This window comes from Thunnus thynnus, chromosome 3 (genome assembly GCF_963924715.1).
Source record: "Thunnus thynnus chromosome 3, fThuThy2.1, whole genome shotgun sequence".
Lineage (NCBI taxonomy): Eukaryota > Metazoa > Chordata > Actinopteri > Scombriformes > Scombridae > Thunnus > Thunnus thynnus.
In genome coordinates, this window is record NC_089519.1 from 13,304,213 (window position 1) to 13,324,272 (window position 20,060).

At 41.3% G+C, this 20,060-nt stretch overlaps 2 protein-coding genes across 6 annotated transcripts in view; one reads left to right on the forward strand and one right to left on the reverse strand.

Annotated features, from left to right (window-relative positions):
- LOC137179563 (zinc finger protein Aiolos-like) overlaps window positions 1–20,060 on the reverse strand; it is a 32,293-nt gene that overhangs the window by 10,770 nt on the left and 1,463 nt on the right. For 4 of the 5 annotated variants that reach the window (XM_067584335.1, XM_067584330.1, XM_067584336.1 and 1 more), the window contains exons 2-3: window positions 19,536–19,639; window positions 366–434 (exon numbers count right to left, since the gene is read on the reverse strand). The gene's annotated coding sequence lies outside the window, so the exon portion shown is untranslated. The remainder of the gene's footprint in view (window positions 1–365; window positions 435–19,535; window positions 19,640–20,060) is intronic. The other variant, XM_067584334.1, reaches the window with a different exon arrangement.
- On the forward strand, window positions 1,470–17,870 carry LOC137179562 (insulin-like growth factor-binding protein 4). The gene is made up of 4 exons (XM_067584329.1): window positions 1,470–2,387; window positions 11,230–11,393; window positions 12,427–12,552; window positions 14,338–17,870. Exons 1-4 carry the CDS (start codon window positions 2,030–2,032, stop codon window positions 14,473–14,475), a joined length of 786 nt encoding a protein of 261 aa, XP_067440430.1. The 5' UTR covers window positions 1,470–2,029; the 3' UTR covers window positions 14,476–17,870.

The following is a 20,060-nucleotide window of genomic DNA, read 5'->3' on the forward strand; positions in this document are numbered from 1 at the left end:
CGCACACACACACAAAACACCTCATAAATGACACATAATGAAGCTGCTGGTCCTCTTGTGAGCTGAAGGGCTGCTGAAGAGCTCCACTAACTACCAGCTGCTTTAGTACATTGTTATTACAGTCAGTCATCTCATTAAAGCGATTTACTTGAAATTAACCAGATGTATTTTAAAATCTTTAAAATATTTGACTTGGACTGCACTACGTGACTGAATAAAATGAATTTTAGATCCTGTAGTACTGTGGGTCAGGTTTGAACGGATGCACAGCCATTGATATCTCAACACATTTCTGATCATTTGCCGAGCAGGGGTAGATGAAGAATCGGTGCCGTGTAACTAACAACACACACTGTAGCACCCACCTGAGTGGTGCACGGCCTTGTAAGGCTTGGCTGCTGCCCATGGCCCGCCTATGGCAACCAGCCACCAGCCTGAAGAAAAAAAGACGAAAAAAAAAAGCACACTCACAAAGGCATTACAATACATGCTGGGTTTCCATGGCAAAATGGAGGCAAAGGAACACAGGAAAAAAAAAAAAAAAAAAGAGAGAGACGTCGACCAATAAAAGCCATGATTCAAAACATTAAAGACTGGATGGAGGGCATATCTGCACACACGGACAAACAAGAACAAAGTAACACACTGATTTACAGACTCTTTCATGATCAGAAACACACACGTGTATAATAAACTGCCCTGGCTTGCAGCGTTGTTAAAACTTATCCTGCGATCCCACTGGTGGGAGGCTTTTTTAGGACCGGTGGGGGCAGGGCGGTAGCGGGGAGGGGGGGGGTGGTGGTGGGTGTGGGGGGGTTAGACTGTCCATTTGCCTTTTATAGCTGCCCACTCCAGTTAGTAGCAAGAGAGAGAGAAAGAGAAAGAGAGATCTGGGGGCTGACATAATGAGGGGGGGTGGGGGGGAGGGGGGGGGGGCAACAACACAGACTAGAGTGACCACTGGACACACACACACACACACACATGCATGCAAACACACATAAACACACACTGGGACCCTGTCGAGGAAGCAGGCATGAGGTTTTGTTTTGTTGAGGTTTTGTTGTTTGAACAATGTTTCAGCCCCATAGGCACTTACATGTGTGCGCTGTGCATTTGGGGTTTATTAAAGTAGAACATTTTCTGTCTTTTAGTTTAGTTTTTTTTTTTTTTATGAACCCAGATGTTTTATAGAGAGATAATGACGGGGAGGGACGTGAGAGAAAAGTAAGCGTATTCCGTGTGTTAACAAGTGAGAGGGCGATTCAGCTATTTTTCTCTGTGCACTCAGGATTGAGAGAGGACAAGTGAGGGAGAGTGTATATAAGCTTGTGTGTATGAGTAAGAGAGCTGGAGAGAGACAGAGGGAGAGAGCTTTAGCCTGGCTTTTCTCCGCTGTGCCTTTCAGCTCCTCTCTCACTGTAGAAAGAGGCGTGTCCATGGACCAGTATAAAGTCCAAGGAGAGCCACTCATGTTGAGCCATTCTCAGGAGCGAGTCCTTTGCACTGCACACCAGCAAGAGGAGGAAACTGCAGCTGTTACTTAAAACACTGCCTTTTGATGACCTGTTTTGCATTTGGACACTTGTAGACCAGATTTTTTCAGCAGAGGGGGGGGGGCGAACCTCTGGACTCGAAGAGAGAGCAAGACTCACCTGAACACACTGGTGGATATCTTTCCTGCAACTGTTCAGTCCAACATACAACAAAAACTAGTTCTTATCACCACTACACTCGCCAGCCGAGCAGATCAAGAGCAGGCTCCTATTTCTGCGCTGTGAAATTGAATCAGAGGAACGGAGAGGCAGTACAGCAGAGGCTTTGTGTCCCTGCAATTGAAACACTAACCAGCTGAAAATATCAAAGACCATCCTGGACAAAGCGTTCCTCTCAAACCCCCCCTTGTTTGTCTACAATCTGCTGTTGAAGTAGAAAGTGATCAAAAGCTGCACAACACTCAAGAGAGGAGGGGGAGGCTGAGGGGACCATACACAAGGGCAAAAGACTGTGTGCAGGTGCCGGGGCTGCCATGGTGCGTGGAGGCGGCGTGGCAGTAGCTCCATCCTGGTGGGGCCTGTGGGCGTTTGGCACCCTGTCGTTGGTGGCGCTGTGCTTGTCGGACCAGGCCATCCGCTGCCCGGTGTGTTCCGAGGAGAGGCTGGCCAGCTGCCGTCTGCCGGAAGGCTGTGAGGAGACGGTGCGGGAGCCCGGCTGTGGCTGCTGCCCCACCTGTGCTCTGCCTAAAGGGGCGCACTGTGGTGTCTACTCGCCCCGATGTGGCACCGGCCTCCGCTGCTACCCACCGCGTGGCGTGGAAAGGCCACTGCACTCGCTGATGCACGGCCAGGGGGTGTGCACCGATGAGAGGGAGGTGGAGGAGAACTCAGGTGAGAGCGATGGGGTCAGAGTCTGTGATGATGAATACACTTCTTAACACTGGGCACGTCCTTCCTTTTTAACTTTATTGGTAGTTCTAAATTAGCGTTTAAACCACATTCATCACCTCTGTAAATGTCTATCTCCGGGATGCTCTCGTAGTATGAAGCATTTAACAACTGTCAGCTGCAGCTGACAAGGTCTTTCCAAACCTGGACTGGTGTCTCTGCCTCCCTCTAGCTCTGTGGACCGATGGCCGGGCAGACCAGAATATTTTCTGTCTCTGCTCCCTGGGCCTTACCTGAGCCGGGCAGGGTCAGAGTTGGGGAGGTGTGACAATGTGCTGCTTGTTTACCCTAATCTCAGCTAAGCCCCGAACCAGAGCGTGCACACACACCAGCTCCTCACGCATGGCCTGATGGGAGAGCGCACACAGTCCCTCTGCTGTCTTGTGGCCGCTCGCTGTGAAGGGGCCCTGCTGTAAGACGCAGAGCAGGCTTCAGAGAGCAGTGCTGTGGTGATAGCTGGGGTGGGCGTGTGTGCATGAGGAGCTTGTACTGTATGTGTCTGCTGCATGTGTCTGCACTCTGTATGACTGTGTAGCCTGCAAAGTACATCATATCTGTTGTAAAGAAATCATGCATTTGGTTTAGTGACGCTGATTTACTTTCCCAGCAACCCTTGGGTGTGCAATTACCTCATCATGCCGATATTAGACTGAGATCCTGCAGGTAGTCGTGTAGTGCAGGCAGTGAAATGCATTGTGGTAGTACTGGGAGAATCTGCGTCTATTTGTGTGTGTGTGTGTGTGTGTGTATGTGTGTGTATGTGTGTGTATGTGTGTGTTTGTAATGGGAGGAGGTAATAAAAGCTGCTGTATGAAATGACTGTAATGGAGTGTGGCCAGTCTGGGGCTATTAGAGCTCTCTGCAATCAGTAATTCACTTGGTACTCTTTCATGGATGCCCCCATTCCTCCTCCTCCTGCTGCTACAGATGTCTAACTCTTCTTCTACTGCCGATGTCTCTATCACACTCTTTTAGACCGTCTCCTTATTCTCCTCTCTGTTGTTACATTCCTCTTGCAAAGAAGAAAGTCTGTTTCCACTTTTACACAGTGGGATGTCTAATACTGGATGTCTTATCTGCATATCCAGTTCCAGTTCACTGCTTTGACTCTAACTTCTTCCTACTAATGTAATGGTCTCTACTGTTTGTCTTCCCCTGCTCTCAACAAAGGGAGTGGTGTTGATTTCCATTATGCCATATGAGACAACTGTTATAATGTTTCGCAGACAAGGTGGTTCTTTCATTTGTTCCAGATTATCTACTTACTGGCCCAGCGTTGCTTCCACTGAGCCCAGGCTCCCAGACAGTTACTGCTAATGGCAGTAGGCTATCTCCTAGAGCCAGAACACCAAAGATTTAGATCAACTTAGCCAATATAAAACTCCCAGGACGCTCATCTCCATTGCAGCATCTGTTTCCCCTGGCCCTGGGTGTACAGCCCCCCCTCAGCCCTAACAAGCCTTCGAGCGCATCGCCCACCGCGTCCAGCTTCTTCACGAGGATGAGCTCATCGGCACTCTTTCTGCCAGAGCTGAAATGAGAGCCTTCTGCTCTCTGTGCAGGGCCAGCATAGGTTAGGCCGGCACATAGCGTGACTAAATGGAATCAGAAAGAAGAGGAAAGCTGTTTAGAGCATGATAAAAACGGAGGGCTGTCTCAGCTCTGCCCGGCTCTGTGTCAGTTTCTACAGTGTAAATTCATCTTGCAGGGAGACTGTTCTCCCAAAACATTATTTATGCTCTTTGATGCTGCGGTGTCCGATCAGCTGGCCTGTAACTAGGTTATAGTGCATTGGGGGGGATTCTCGGGTCCTTTCTCTGAGGTGGGGCGGCAGTAGATGGAACATTTTGGCAGTAGATGGAACATTTTGGAAAGTTCATAAGTTTTGTTCTTGGTGTCCTGTAATCTGAGCGCCGAGTTCTGTTTGCCTCCACACTCCTTCTCACCCCTGGAGTCTGTCATAACAAAGTGGGGAAGCTCTGCCCATTACATCTCACTGTAAATCAATTCTTCTGGGCAGCAGCTCAGATCCGCTGTATAAGAATGTTCAGTGTAAACCATGGCAGTGGAGAGACAATCAGAAAGGCACGAGGAGAGGCGAAGAGCAACTCTAGTCACAAGCAGGAGATTTCCTTTGTGGCGCATTCACCGTACTTATGCATTATTAAACAAGGGGGTGCATCTCCTGAATACATGTCTGACACTGCCCCACTCCTAGCAACAGTGAACATGCTAGATAAAAATAGAAGAGGGTTTTTAAAAACCAAGAGAATTTATAATGAAAAGGCCCCTGTGATAGAGGCAGATCTTGACAGCCCCTTGAAGGAAATTTAGGATTTCCAGGCGAATAGTTACAGCCCTGCATCTAGATATGCAACGGTTTGTGCTGGCTCATGATTATCGCTTCATTTCTAAGGCTGGGTTGCTTACTACAAATGCAAAAAGTAGCTAAGTAAAGGCAATGCAGTAAATAAGGTTGGCAAAAAAATTACGAGTCAGTCCGTTTTTTCTTTCAAAACTGTGTATTTCTCTCAAAATGTATCAACCTTAAGCCAATTATTGAACTGAATTTCCATAGCAACAACAACCACTATCCAGCATGTTATGTCAAGGTCTAAGACAGGTTTAGTGCTTCCTAATATCCCATTCTTAGAAACCCTCTCTATCTTAATACTTAGAATAAATCATCATGCGTATGTTGGCATCTGTTCCTACATTCCTGCCGAGTCTCCCCTGGTGTCGTATTCAAATGCTTCCCTCTGACAGTGAAACGGATATTATTTACAAAGTGATACAGATGTCAGATATGAAAAGCCTTACACCTACAGGCACACAAGGAGGTGCATGAATGAAGCTGTCTGCAGAGCCAGCCTCTGTCCAACTATGCCTAATTTACTGTGACGCACACAGGTCTTTATGAAAGCAGCATGCTAACCTAGATTTTCCTTTCTCCTACGAGGGGAGACTCCTCAGCACATTTTGGGAGTTGCGAACTGCCTAAAGATGTAGACATATTTTCTTGATGCTAAATGAGGATTTTCTCAAATGCCTCACAGCAGATGTCCCCTAATGTTGTGTATTTGCTTACTTTGGGTTCTGTGGCAGATTTGTACAGCTGGGGCTCTTTTGCAGGAGTAAATGTGATTAGCTAATTGCTGTCCTTTGTGGGACAGGGACCCCCTTCTGGTGTTGGAGCTGAGAGATACACAAACAATCCAACAATGTCCTGGTCGTGAAACATGCCTATTCTGAGGAAGACGATGAATCCTCAGGGTCCAGGATTTCGTGTGTGAACCTATTCGTTTGCAACAAAAACACTGCAGAAATCTACACCTCAATCTCGTCATAATAAAGGGCAATTTTATTGTTACAATTATTTTAATAATTTCTAATAAAAGCACACTCTCTGAAAAGTGTCCATTAATGTAGATGTATGACTTTCATAAAGATAATTAAATGTTGGCAATGTGCCACTTCACTAGTCAGCAGAAATGCTATGGTAGTTCTTTTATTACTTTCACTTCCACTCATGCCCCTGATTCTGTATATATATTAAAACAAGAACAAAACACTCAAAATTAAGTTAACGCTTTAACCCAAATTCATTACTGCTGCAGGTTTCCCTCTATTCATAGATCTATTAATCACATGCAGCAACAGGGCATCAACAAGTGATGGATGGTTTAGTATCACCCCAGCTGACACTGACAGAAGTTACACATGTACAAGCAAATAAATCTACAAAACAAGCAGTAATGGTTTCCGGTGTATGGAGTTATTCATGTCCCTGAGGTTAAAGGTGACTATGTTATCTACAGTTTTTATGGTTGGATGAAAAACATAAATTCAGATGAAAAGTAGGATTGTCTTCTGAAAACAGAAGGAAGTATGAATCTCAAAGGAGGCAGCGAATGCAGAAAAAAACCTCACGCTGCTGAAAAGTTCCCGAAACACGTTTGATTTTCATCACATGGATGTTTTGATCCAAAAGATTTTTTGTCAGGATAAAGGATCATGTTTATCTGAAGACTTTCTTCTCCATCCTTTACTCATATTTTTGTCTATGATCCAGACCTGTGTGTGTGTGTTTGTGTGTGTGTTATAATCTGGCTAATGAGAGTAGCAAGCTATGAACAGGAATATTAGAGTTAAGCCTAAGCAACCAAACTGTTCTTTCATTGAAGATGAAAAAACTGCAAGAAAGCTGCTCAGATAGGCGAATAACTTGACATTTCGCTTCAGTTTCTGTGAACTTAGTTCTACAGTAGCATTATTTCAACAACATATGTTCCCAAATGTCAATCTATAACAGCTGTTTAATTATAAAGAAGCTTGTGCAAAGTATGCATGTGCATTTTTAATTGTTTGCAGATATGTTGCTCCTAATTATTTCATGCTCTTTAGAGAGTGAATCACCACTATCAAGGCCAGTAGACCAATAAACTACTGCTGCACTGCTCTCTGTGGATTCCAACTTAAAAACATGTTGCGCTGTTCTTCTTGATGTCTGTTTTGACATCAGTTGAATGGGAAGTAGCCAGAGCAGCATCAGGCAGTGCAGCAGCAGGTTTCTTGCCTTCAGTGTTGATTTAACTTTCCATCTTTCCTTTGTCAAATGACACATTAAAGAGTTCCCAAATTTTTATTGGCCTTCTTACAGCACTTACTGGTAGTCTTGAACAGTGGTCTTACAACTGCACAAGACATAAACTCTGATGATTAACTGATTCACAGAAAGCTTCTGCCTGGAAACCAGCAGGCTGATACTCTGGCAGCATCCAGCGTTGAGTGAAAACAGCAGTTTTTCTGGTAGTAAGCCTAGCTGACTTTTGTGCTCACTGCCAGAAAATCTACAATAATTACTTATCAAAGTAGCCTCCCCAAACAGTGTTAATTTTTCAATAGATTAGTCACTGTCAGTACAGTATAATCTATTCTATCTAGCGTCATGAAGGACAATCACAATGCTACAATGTTTTTCAGCCTCTTTGCTAGGCAGGATTTATGGACTGATATTTTATTTGAATCTGGATAATCCCAGCGCTTAGAAAACATAATGAATAAGACGGCAGAGCAGGAATGACCCTGGCTGTGGAAAAGGTCTCAGTAAAGGACTTGGTCCCTGGGCACTGAGCAGTGAATCTCCACTGCAATATTGGATGGATTAAATGCAGAAGTCAAATTGTGTATATAAGATTAAATATAAGATTGATAAACTTAAATTCTCAGCAATACTGATTGCATCATTTCTCAGCTATTTCTTTTGTGTTGTTTTGTACTTTTGATATCTGATCATTTTAAATTGGATTGTTTAGGTCAATACTGATATCAATAGTCATGAATTTAAGAAAATCCAAAAATGATATATTGGTCAATATTCTTTTTGTTCAGTTGCTGTTAATTTGCTCCTTAATAAGGATCCTTTAAATGTGATTTTGAAAGAATTGGGACCAAGTTATGCACTGAGCGGGACATTTTACTGTTGAAAAATACATTTGTGAATGTTCTGACATATCTTTGGCATTTATGCATTGTAATTTCCTGTTACTCTTATAACAGATACGCCACCACAGATACAGTATATCTGTCATATCAGCCGATACATCAGTGGGGTTCTATTAGGGATGGACAATATATTGATATTATATCGATATCATGACATGAGACTAGATGTCGTCTTAGATTTTGGATATCATAATATTGTGATATTACAGTAAAGTGATGTAATTTTCTGAACTTACCAGAATGTTCTAGCTGTTCTACTATTTACCTTTATCCACTTAGTCTTTATATCCACATTACTGATGATTATTTATCAAAAATCTCACTATGTAAATATTTTGTGAAGCACTAATACTACAATACTGTTGCAATATCAATATTGAGGTATTTTGTCAAAAATATCGTGATTTGATTTTGCCCATATTACCCAGTCCTAGGCCCTATACAGTGTAAGGAAATTGCTCAGCAGCTCCTTCCAGTGTTTGCATTTGTTCAAAAGAAAATTTAAAGGCTTATCTATCTACCTCCCTTCATGAATGCACTGTAACTATCCTCAGTCTGTCTGTATTGAATAGAGGAACAATGCAGTCATTATTTATAAAAGGGTGCATTCGAGGTTTTTGTACAAACATCATCACAGTGAAATCTCTTTTGGCTTAGATCCAAAAATCTGAGCTAGTAGAAGTATAAACCGTAGGAAAATACTCTGCCAATCTCACAGAATATAACTAAATATTTATCTGAAAAGGACATTTGTCTTTGGGGTTTACAAGTTCAGCCTAACAACCGCTAATAGTGGAATTTGAAATCTGATGACCCCTTTAAGTCCCTTGTGTCACTGTCACGAAGGCAGTTTGCTAATTCTTTCATTTCTCAGAATGCAAAGAGAAGACAAATATATAAAAATAATAAGAGATATGTCATGGTATAATGTAGATTAAATGTAAACTTGTGTAAAGTTGTTGTTCCCGTGGAAGAAAAATGTGTTCATCGGAAAGGGGTCCACCAATCAGACTACTCTCTGTTTAGTGAATGATCCTCACGCGCCTGGTGGCCAGTGTGACAAATACATTTGCAAGTGAGGTGGCTGATGTGACAACAAATATTTAACTAAGGACTGGACTGAACAAGCAGTGCAGATTATTGTGTAATAGAATTTATCAGCTAAGTGCTAACAAAATAGAGCTTTGTGTTCACCCTCCTGTATGCTCACTTCATCAGTGCTGTATCATAGTGATTGTATTAGCTAGCTATGTGACCATGGGATTGTACAACATCTGTAAAAAATAGTGAACGGACCCAGGTGGATAGGGTTCAGGTGCAGGACAAAGCCAGTGGTGCTGTGATAGGAGTGTTGTTTTGTAGCATGTGATCTCCTACTTGTAGGTGGACCTGTCCTTTTTTTTTTAATCTCTATATACAACATGAAGCTGGCCTTCTGTTCACGTGGATGTTTGCCTGATGAAGGTTGTAGGTCCAAATGTTGCATTGATAAAAAACTTTTCGGAGACAGCTGGTTATCTTTGTTTATGTCTTAAACGGATCTTATTGGCTTAGTTTTGGCATATTACAATGTACCAATGTTCCTGAGTATGATCAGATGATTATGATGAACTACACAAGACCTTTCTTAATCTTTGCTGTGCACCTGTGACTGGCAATGCACTGCAAAGCATCAGCTCCGGGGCTGATAATGCACTGTAGGAAATATATTTTAAAAGCCAAGAGCTGCTGATCCAAATCAAATGAAACCACACAGAGAAGTGGCGACTTCCTCCGTGGAAAACAGCAGTGGTAGCAAACAGGACATGCCACCCCTGACCCACTTCTAAATCACTTTGGCTCGCCCTGCGAAAGAGCATGGAATCGGAAAAGTGTGAACTGGCAAAAGAGGAGAAACAACAACTTGGGACGAAGGAAACAGCTGAAAGCCTATTGGCTCTTGTGGAAGAAAGTGCTGATGAGCAAGGCTTAACAGCAACAAGACTAAAAATACAAACAGCCGAGAGACACTTCCCCCCAGACGAGCCAAGAAAGATGAGTGTCTATGAAGTTTAGAGAAACCCAGTCACCTTCTAACTCCTGTCACCGAACTGTATAAATTCTCATCATCACCAGAAAATGGCCTAGGATCAATATCCTGAACATAGCAGGGCCAAGACTAGCATGAGAACTAGTAATGTGTGCCTTCATGCATTGTAGATCTGAGAAAATGCTGCAACCACATTGCACAAGATTAAGGAGGCTACAGACCCACCTTCATTGTCTCTTTGCCAACAGTGTTTAACTGGATGCCTGGCAGTGACCTTAGATATTAACCAGAGCTCAGATCTGGTTCAGTGATCACAGCAAGTACAGCTTCAAAATGGTAAAACCACAGTTGAAAGTGCTTTGATTCCAGTGCCAATCTGTAAAATGCCACAGGTTATGAGCTGAAAGCACAAAAACACAGAGCTGCCAAGTCTCTCAAGCCACAGGTGAAAGGCAGCATGCATGTGCACAAAGAAAGACACACACAACCTTTATCCCTCATTTTGCACATCTTGTTCCCCCCCACTGCTAACTAGTGCACACACACACACACGCACACGCACACACACACACACACACACACACATACATACACACAGTTGTGCCCACTTGTGACAGTGCAAATACCCTCTAACAACCTCCATCTGGCACAGACTGAGGTTGTTGTGGAGGGGTGGAGAATGAAGAGGGAGGGGGCATTTCCTCAGGAAGCAGCTGGCTGCCTGCAGGGCCACAGAACTGCAGGATTATAGGGATGCAAAGGTGAATGTGGCACATGCAGACCACAATGTACAGAGGGTGGCAGAACAGGGGTGGTATCGTTTAAAAGGCCTTAGGGCTTGTGGCATGATTGTGGTGCAGTAGTTGTAAAGTACCAGGGCCAGAGCTGAGGTACAGATTACCCCCCACATGGCTCTGTGTCCTTGAGGTTAACCTGGCCTCATTTTTAGCCTACATTTCACCACGTGTAGCTGTATGGGATGTTATGTGAAAGGACGAGGTGGACTAGCAGAGGAGTTCCTGCTTTGTATCTGACATCAAATTATTAAATTATTGCACTAAATTACACTCGTATCAGCAAAACATGATGTTAATATGTTGCATTAACAATCATGATGCCAAAGACGTACAAATGTTTTGGACAAATTGTTGTAATGTAAAGCTGTATGTAAAACTTTTGAATTGTTTATTTTTTACCTTGTTGTCGCATGAAAGCAACTAGAGGCTAAAGGCTCTTTCACTTGTCCTTTAGCGATGGACAGGCAGGATGAGATCATCCCCGAGCACCCAAACAACAGCAATATCCGGTGCAGTCCGCAAGACAAACGCTGCATACAGAAGACCCTGGCCCGACACCCTCAGAAATCCACAAACCAGAGAAGCAACACTGCGAGGGAGGAGACCAAGGCGGTGCTGGTGAGAGAAACTAACTCCTGACATCTTATCAGATTCACTGAAAACAACAAACCCAGGCAATCTCCGCTGTAGCACAGGCCCCAGCTCCAGCAGGTGTTTAACATTAAAGCTTTATAGTTTCAAAGCCACAAGTGTAACCGTCAGGTTATAAATTGTACAAATTAGTTATTTACAGACCGTAACATTTAATTGTGGTCTTGTGAAATAAAGCACAGGTGTACATTGGCATCAACATGCAATTTGCTGTTTTAACACTGGAAAGACCAGGATCATAACATCCCCATTAATCAGGAACAGGCCAGCTCTTCCACATTTTGGTGCAGTCATTCAGACACAAATGTGTTACATGAATGTACAGTAATGCCACAGTCTGCCACATGTAGAATTTATTTGGACGGCCCACCCACGTAGGGATACTTAAACCCAAAAACCACTCGATGACATTTCTGTTTTTCAATTTTTTTTCCTTATTAAAGTCTTTGTGGAAATGCAATTGAAACTTCAAATTGATTGAACATTCTTCTAGAATGATGTATTTATATGCAATCATTGGTTAGCTTGTGAATTCAAAGCAGCTGGCTCCCGATACAATATTCTAGATTTGTGTGCGCTAACAATGTAAACGCATTGACATTTCTTGACGTTAAATTAAAACGTGTGTGTTGCTGAGTGTGTAGTTATCATCCCGCAGCAGCATGTTGACACAGATTTAAATAAATAAATCATTACAAGCACATACCAGTTCATGTAATGTAATCAAATATTGAAAAACTCTTCTGTTCATTTTGACTCAAATGGTATCTTTACCTGTAGCTGACTTTTAGATTTTACCCAAACTTTCTCATGTTTTTTTTTTTTTTTTGGCCAATTTGAAAATTAGAGATAATAATTTAGCATTCCCTTTTCACACTTTTTTAGTAGTTTTCGTTCTTCGCTGCAAACATACAACATAACTACATCTGTATATCTGCTGATGTATCTATACAACACGTCAACTGAAAAATTGATCAGCCTCTTGTTATTTCTCCTTCAGGCTCCATGTCGTGCTGAGCTACAGAGGGCACTGGACAGATTGGCGTCGAATACCCGCACGCATGATGATCTCTTCACAATCCCCATACCCAACTGTGACAAGAATGGAGATTTCCACGCTAAACAGGTCTGTCACTTCAAGCGCACGCTCGTGATGAGTTATTGAATTATTGAACACTATTTGGCTGTGTGTAATGGTGAACTGTGAATCTTTATTATTATGCCAATACAAATAAAAATGCCTATCTTTATACTTCAAACAGTTCCTTTCCGACTCCATCAGCAATGTCTGGGCCAAAACACAAAACATGCCTGCAGCTGATGAAATTTTGTCTTACTAGTTCAAGATCAACACAAACGTTTCTCCAAACAGACTCTCTTATGAGAGCGTGCTAATGCCAAGACATTAGTTTTCCAGGCTCACATAAAAAAAGTGATTTACTTTCACAAATCAAGAGCTGAACCGTGTGTGTGTAAAGTGGATTCCCCTAAACTGTTGGACAATAATCACTTCATTGCTGTGATGGATGCAATTAGCTTTTGGACGCAGTTGCTTTTGTTGTTATTCTGCCTTTGTGAGATTGGGCAACTATGCATGTAAGAGTGAGAGAATCAGGAGAACATAAAAAACACAGATAAGACTGCTGTGAGCTGTATGTAATCAGAGCAACAGACGCAGAGTCAGTGATAAAAGCAAAGCTCTGCTAAGGCACCGGTCATCAGGAGACTGAGTTATGTGGATTGTGTAACATGGTTAAAGTATCTTTGTCTGCACACATTCAGAGGCATCTGTTTACTGTTTAACTAAAACTGCACGGTGATAAAACCTATTGGGAAGTGAAGCACAGGTCATGGGGGACAACTGGGAACCATTTTATGGCAGGGCTGCTATGAGATTGTTAACTGGTCTTGGAGGCTTTTTGAACCTGTAAATCACTAAAGAAAAAAGTAGAAAATCATTTTTTTTTTATTACTAGAATTGTTCAAGCTCACAGAAGAACTCTCTCAGGGGCTTTGAAGCAAATCATTAAATTACTTTCTACAGCTTGTGAAAAGGTGACCTGAAATACCAGCTGGGGGTTAGTTTGCCTTAATGTATGATTCTGTTTGGGTAAGAAGACAACATTCTCTTAATTTTGTCTGATGCTAAAATATTTTTATACGTGACAAACTCCAGCCATTTGACCATTCATGCAAGCCAAGTGCTGCCGAGCAGGAAATATGTCCCTATTTGACCAAGTCTGACATCATCTTTAAGAATTATGACCTTGCATGCCAACAGAGCACTAAAAGATCTATACGATAAGAAAACACGATAATCAAGTTAATGGTCTATAACCTTTGACCTTTTGCTCAGTTTTATATACATCTGCATTCATTTATTTTTTGGCCACTTGGAGGCGGTACAACAAGCTGTGAACACAACACTGACGTATTATTACCTTATGAAATACGGTTAACATGTTATCAAAACATTAGCCTATTTACACATCCAGCAGACATGGAGCAACATTAGCATTCATTTGGAGTTGTGTCTCTGGCCACCTGACGAATATAAGTTCAATATTCACTGTCTTATATATATAATTTAGCCTTCAATGTGCTGTTTGGTGCTGAACAGGTAGTGCGCAGTGGGTTTTCTGACTGAGCTGAAAACAGTTACCTGCCAGAGCGATGAGAGTCAACAAAAAACAGTGAAGTTGCGGAACAGTAAGACCAAAATATTGATTTAGAAATGTTATAAAGCTCTAGAGAGCTGAAGGGAACTGCTGAGTCAGTGATATTTCTCTACGGGCTTTATATTTAGTTATGTGATCCATTTTGAACATGAAAAATATTGATAAGAGCAGCTTTGATATTTGCACCTATATTTAAATAAGCTGTTGCAACTAAAATATCTATATGCCCACAGTGCCATCCCGCACGTGACGGCCAGCGGGGAAAGTGCTGGTGTGTGGATCAGAAGACGGGCATGAGGCTGCCGGGGCCACTGGAACTGCGAGGGGATCTGGACTGCCACCAGTTAATGACAGCTACTCTTAGGGATTGAGAAGTGTGGCAATGGGGGTGCAGGACCAGCTGAATTGTACTGGTGCTTATTAGTAGAACTACACGAGGAAAGGACTTCGCCCTAAAGCCTCACTTCACCTGAGGCCAACGGTACTTGAGCTTGCGCAACAAAAAGGAAACCATTGAATTGAGTTCTTTTGCTATTTTGTTTCTGTGTATGAGAGTATGTGATGAGTCTTTTGAGCACTTGTCGTGTATTGTTTCTACTATGTGAACTTAAGACCGATAGTCTTTAGACACGTGCTTTAAAGTAACAGGTGGCAGGATAAAAAAAAAAAACTTCCACAGATAACAGTTGTAGTTGTGATCAATGTTAGAGAGCAAAATGTTTGGTTTTCCTTAGTATAACTTCAGCAGAATAATCTTGAAAAGTGACACAAAATGCATCAACCCTACCAAATCAACAACTGATCAGTCCTGAGATAGTCTATCTAGAGCGCTAGATCATCAGGACAAACCAGAAAGAGTCTCAATCAACAGATTGTGTACCAGTTTTGCTTCCTCACAGTCTGTGTAATTAATTGTAACAGGAGGCTCTTATTCTACTGTCCTACAGTAAATGTTGTAACCCCACCCATCTGGTAAGGAATTTAAAACAGACCATAAAATGTGTTTGCAAACACAAAGTCTAGTCTAGCAGCAATAAAAGATGGAATGAGAACAACAGATAAAATGAAAAAGAAACGGGTGACAAAGGAATGCAACAACCCCCTGCCCTGAGTTACCAAATGATAAGCCATAGCTTTTCATCACAATCAACATTGAGACCAAAGTGAAAAGTGAGATTAGTTTAAAAAACTGTATCTAAGAGCCCAGAATAGATTTGCTTTATCACCCCGTTGTTAACTCTGCATCCCCCTCTCTTTGCCAACAGGCTCTTTCTAGCATTGTGGTCCAGAAGGACTGGAAGCGAAGCTGGGCTAGAAACTCTGTATACTGCTGATAGGATAATCTTATTTCTCCAGCTGGTGCTGAGATGCCAGTGTGACTCTCGTGTTTATGAATATGCTTCAACATACAGGATTTCTCTCCAAACAGACTGCTTTGCAGAACTTTGGTGGTGCTATATACTGATTGTGCCAAAATACAAAACAAAAAAAAGGCTTCTGCACTTTTTGGGCATTGTTTTGGATTGGAACAGAAGACTGGGATTTTTTCAGGAGCAATTAGCATCAGCAAGTATGAGGATCACCTAAAGGTGTGACCATCTGCACTAGCTGTTGACATAAGCTTCCCAAGTGTGTTTTCAATGTTTCTGTCAAAATATGAAAGACAACATCGTACATTAGCTTTGCACTATCATTGCAGCTAAAAGGCTGTGTGTTTCATTGGCCAGTGTTGTAAAATCGCAGGCATGATGTTTGAAATAATAAGCAGAGTGTAATAACCTTTAATGATTAAGCTACTGGCAACATAGCAACTCTGATCCAACATGAAGCTCTGGTGTAGCTGTAAAGCTAACATAACATGTTAGCACCAACAATTAAAGGAATGTTTTCCCAGTGCAAGTGACACAGCTACTCATCAAATAATTTAGATACTGTAGGTGAGGCTGGTGGTAGTCTTAAAACAATTTGAGACTGCTGTTTGTCATCACCACATATGGGTAGCCTGTTTTATTTGTCTGGGAGACTTTGTCTTTGGAGACTTTTGGTTAATTGACACAAGCAAAAAATTCATCTTGTGTGATGGAGGGTCTTTTGCAGTTTGAGCCTGGGCTCCCTCACTCGAGAGGAGCGTTGCAAGTCCATTCTCACAAAGAACAAGCATCAATGTAAACCTGACAAACCACTGGTTTGTGGATTGCAATGCAATAATATCAGATATGCTGAAAAAAAAGGATGAAAATGACACAGATATTCACAACTATTACACAATGGATTTTTGGTTCTCTTTATGTCTCTACACTCTGATTTTACCTCAGCATCAGTTAAGCTATAAACATGACTGTGTTGTGCACGACACACTGAAGGAAGGTTCATTCAGCTCAACACAGAAATAAGAAAACGTGCCATTGTTATTATGTTGTTGTTGGGTTTTTTTTTTTACATCTTCCATATTGAATTCAAATCTTTTTTTCTTATTTGCAGTAAAACATGGATATACAAAATAGAGTCTGAGAAAAGAAAATTTCCTTCATTTTGATACCTTCCTGCATCTTCAGGAGCACTCTCCAGTAATCTCAATGCATCCATCTAACTGGGGACAGCTGACATGGTCAGTCCATTCCCAAAATAAGTTTGACAAATTTAGTCCCTTAGCAGCACATCTTAAAAGCTGTTGGTTAATTTCTGGAAAATCAAAACAAAGTTCTCCATTTATTTGTACATATAAAAATGTAAAATGTGTATTTTTAGTGCACTTTGGTCTAATTTTGCCACAAAACTCACCAATGAAGACTTACGATATATTTCCATAGATGCACATCATGTAAATAATGTTTAATCACAATAAACAATTTGAACAAAATCTGATCAAAGGTAAATTATTTTCTCGTCTGTGTGTTGGCCCTGTTATTCTGTCCTATATAATATTAACTAGCTCTCAGTCAGAATTCTTTACTTGGGTTCCCAGTTATCAATTACTGTATCTGCAGCACCTGTGAAGAATTCAATCTAATCACTGATGCCAAGGATCAATTTATAACCTCTGCCGGAAACAGTGTATTGTCATCTGATGACCAGTTTTACTTGTTACTAAAAACGTATCCAAAGGAAGTTCACTAAAACACAGACAGAAGGATGGAAGATGGTGTGGGCGGAGACTATTTGTTAAAGTTTAAAATATCAAAAAAACAAATATCCTAAAATCTTTCCAAAGACTGCTAGCAAAGTGGAGACATCAGTACTATTAAGTGGACTGCATGCACACAAAAACAGTTCCAGCAAAATCCTATCTTATCATTCATCAACCAATGAAGTGTTACTACACATTCACACACATTTCTCTGTTAAATAGTCTTAATCTTTGAGAGAGAGAAGGCAAATGGTTTTGGCTTTGATTTTGTAAAGGCCTTTTAACTGCATAAACTGTGTATTTAAGCTATAGTATGTTTCTTGATCTCTAACTTTGCTGTACTGAACTGTAATTGCATTTCTGGAGAATAGACTGTTCCTGTTTGCCTCTGATAATATCTGTTAATGTGTAGAAGATATGAAGTAATGTTTGCATGCATAGAAATGGTCCGGGGTTGGAAAGAGCTTATGTCTTATGTATCTTGTCCACAACAGGACTGTTATATTAAAACACTGAAGTGAATCAAAGAACTGAAATATAGAGTTTCAACCAATGAAATGATCAGTTATATTGTAAATGTTTACCTGATGAAAATGTACACATTGTAATACATCAATTAAAACACTTTAGAAACTACAATGTTGTTGTTGTTGTTGTAAGTAGTAGTAATAATAGTATTAGTAGGTAGTTTGTGATTTTACAGGATGATTTAGTTTTTCATGGATGTATCGGTATCATCGTCCAATATTTAAGAAGAAACTGCAGTGCGTAAATGTAAAATATGTTTTGAAAAAGTGTTTTTGATTCAATTTGAATGTGTTGATATAGAAATGGTTGGACAGAGACAGAAGAATAAATCTATTCTTAGAGATGAATAAGTCATTGTTTACAGACTATTATAACGATCAAAAATTCATTTAATGGCTTACTGGTTAAGACACATACCACATAACCGCAGCGTACATTGTTTGATTCCAGCCGTGGACCTTTGTCGTGTGTCATACCCCCATCTCTACCCCTCCTGTCTCTCCACTCCTTCAAACAAACAAACAAACAAAAAATGCCAAAAAGATCATCTCAAAAAGAAATTTAATTTAATGTTCATATCACAAGCTTGCCCACGACACACACTACTTCTTTTACAGGTTGCATTTTTAGATATTATTATTCCTATTTATCTAATCTGGACCTGATTATATTGTTGATGTATTTGTGTTTTTTTTTTTTATAGTTGCTATTGATAGTAAATTAACCTGTGAACTAAAGCTTACTGTGTGAACATTACTGTTTTATTTGCTGTCAGTGTTATGTGTTTGACAAGTTTATTTTTTAGCTGTTAAATGTTTAGCGCAATATCTTTGTCACAACTCTTGAATAACTAACTACCAGCTTTTGGTCTGTGGGAGGAAGCCAGAGTACCCAGAGAGAACCCACGCAGGCACAGGGGAGAACATGCAAACTCCACACAGAAAGGCTCCAGCCGGCCCGTGCGTTTGAACTCAGAACCCTCTTGCTGTAAGGTGACAGTGTTAACCGCTGCACCACTGTGCCGCTAAAAACAAGAAATATGTAAATCTACACATACTGTGCAGGATGCACTCCACATTTAAAATTACAGTGATCTACATGTATGAGAATACTTCAGAGCGTATCAGTCTACTTATTGCTTTCATCAAAAAGGTGAAATTATTGCCTCCAGGCCAGAGGCAGAAAGTGAAACATTTACAGTGGACTTCATAAATTTATAAAACCCACCAAATTAGCAGGACAATGTGATTTGGACAGTTTCATAGATAAATGTTGCTGCATCTTGATGTTAAAAAAAAAAATCGAAATCCAGTACCATGTGTTTCCTAATTCCTATCGTGATCACTAGTTTGATGGACAGGTTAATGATAATAATCAAGGCATTTGTCCAAGGAATACCTCTGGAATGATACATCATAATAATCTGACTGCAGCAGGTTCTAAAAATACCTCCACCATCCACCACCAGAGTAAACTTTCAAGTCTGCTTAGTTCCAGTGCCTGAGTCTATTTTGGAGAGCTCTACCGGCTTAAGAACTGGGTCTGAATCTGCATTACAAGAACAGCCTTACGGGTTTTCCTCTGATTGATTCAAATTGTCACAGGCCCTGCTCTGCCTCTGGGCATCCACAATCCCACAGCTGTGCCTGGGAGGCCCTGTGTGTGTGTGTGTGTGTGTGTGTGTGTGTGTGTGTGTGTGTGTGTGTGTGTGTGTGTATGTGTGTGTGTGTTAAGCCTGCACAGTAGCTTACAGGAGGCATGTGACCTTCACCCTACCTCCAGATGCACTCCATCACAGGTGTCCAACGGTTAACAAGGTCCTGCCCATACCATGTGTGGAATCCACTCCCTGTCCCATCCATAGATCTCTCCACCAGTGCCTGGTGAATGAAAAGAACATGAAGCATCACACCTGGTGATGAGATCACAACAGTGTCTACATGCATATTATACAAGATGCAGGTCAAGCAGAAATGAAATAAGCTCTCAAGTGTGCAGTGTAAACAGAAAGAAACAGGGTCACAATGAACACAATCAATTAACAAATCCAAAACAAGTACTATTCAGGTTGAATGGACAGAGATGTAGGCTAAATCCTGCAGGCTTTGGATTGTTATCTTTAGGGAACACACTATTACAACTATTGACCTGGGCGGCTCTCAAACAATGTGAACAAGAATGCAAAGTATTTCAGTTCTAACAACAAGGGAGCAGTGAATAGGGCAACCTTGATTTTCTCAAAAGCTTAGTAGCCTGTGAAGCATGCATAATGCAACTTACGGTATGGTGACATAATAAATC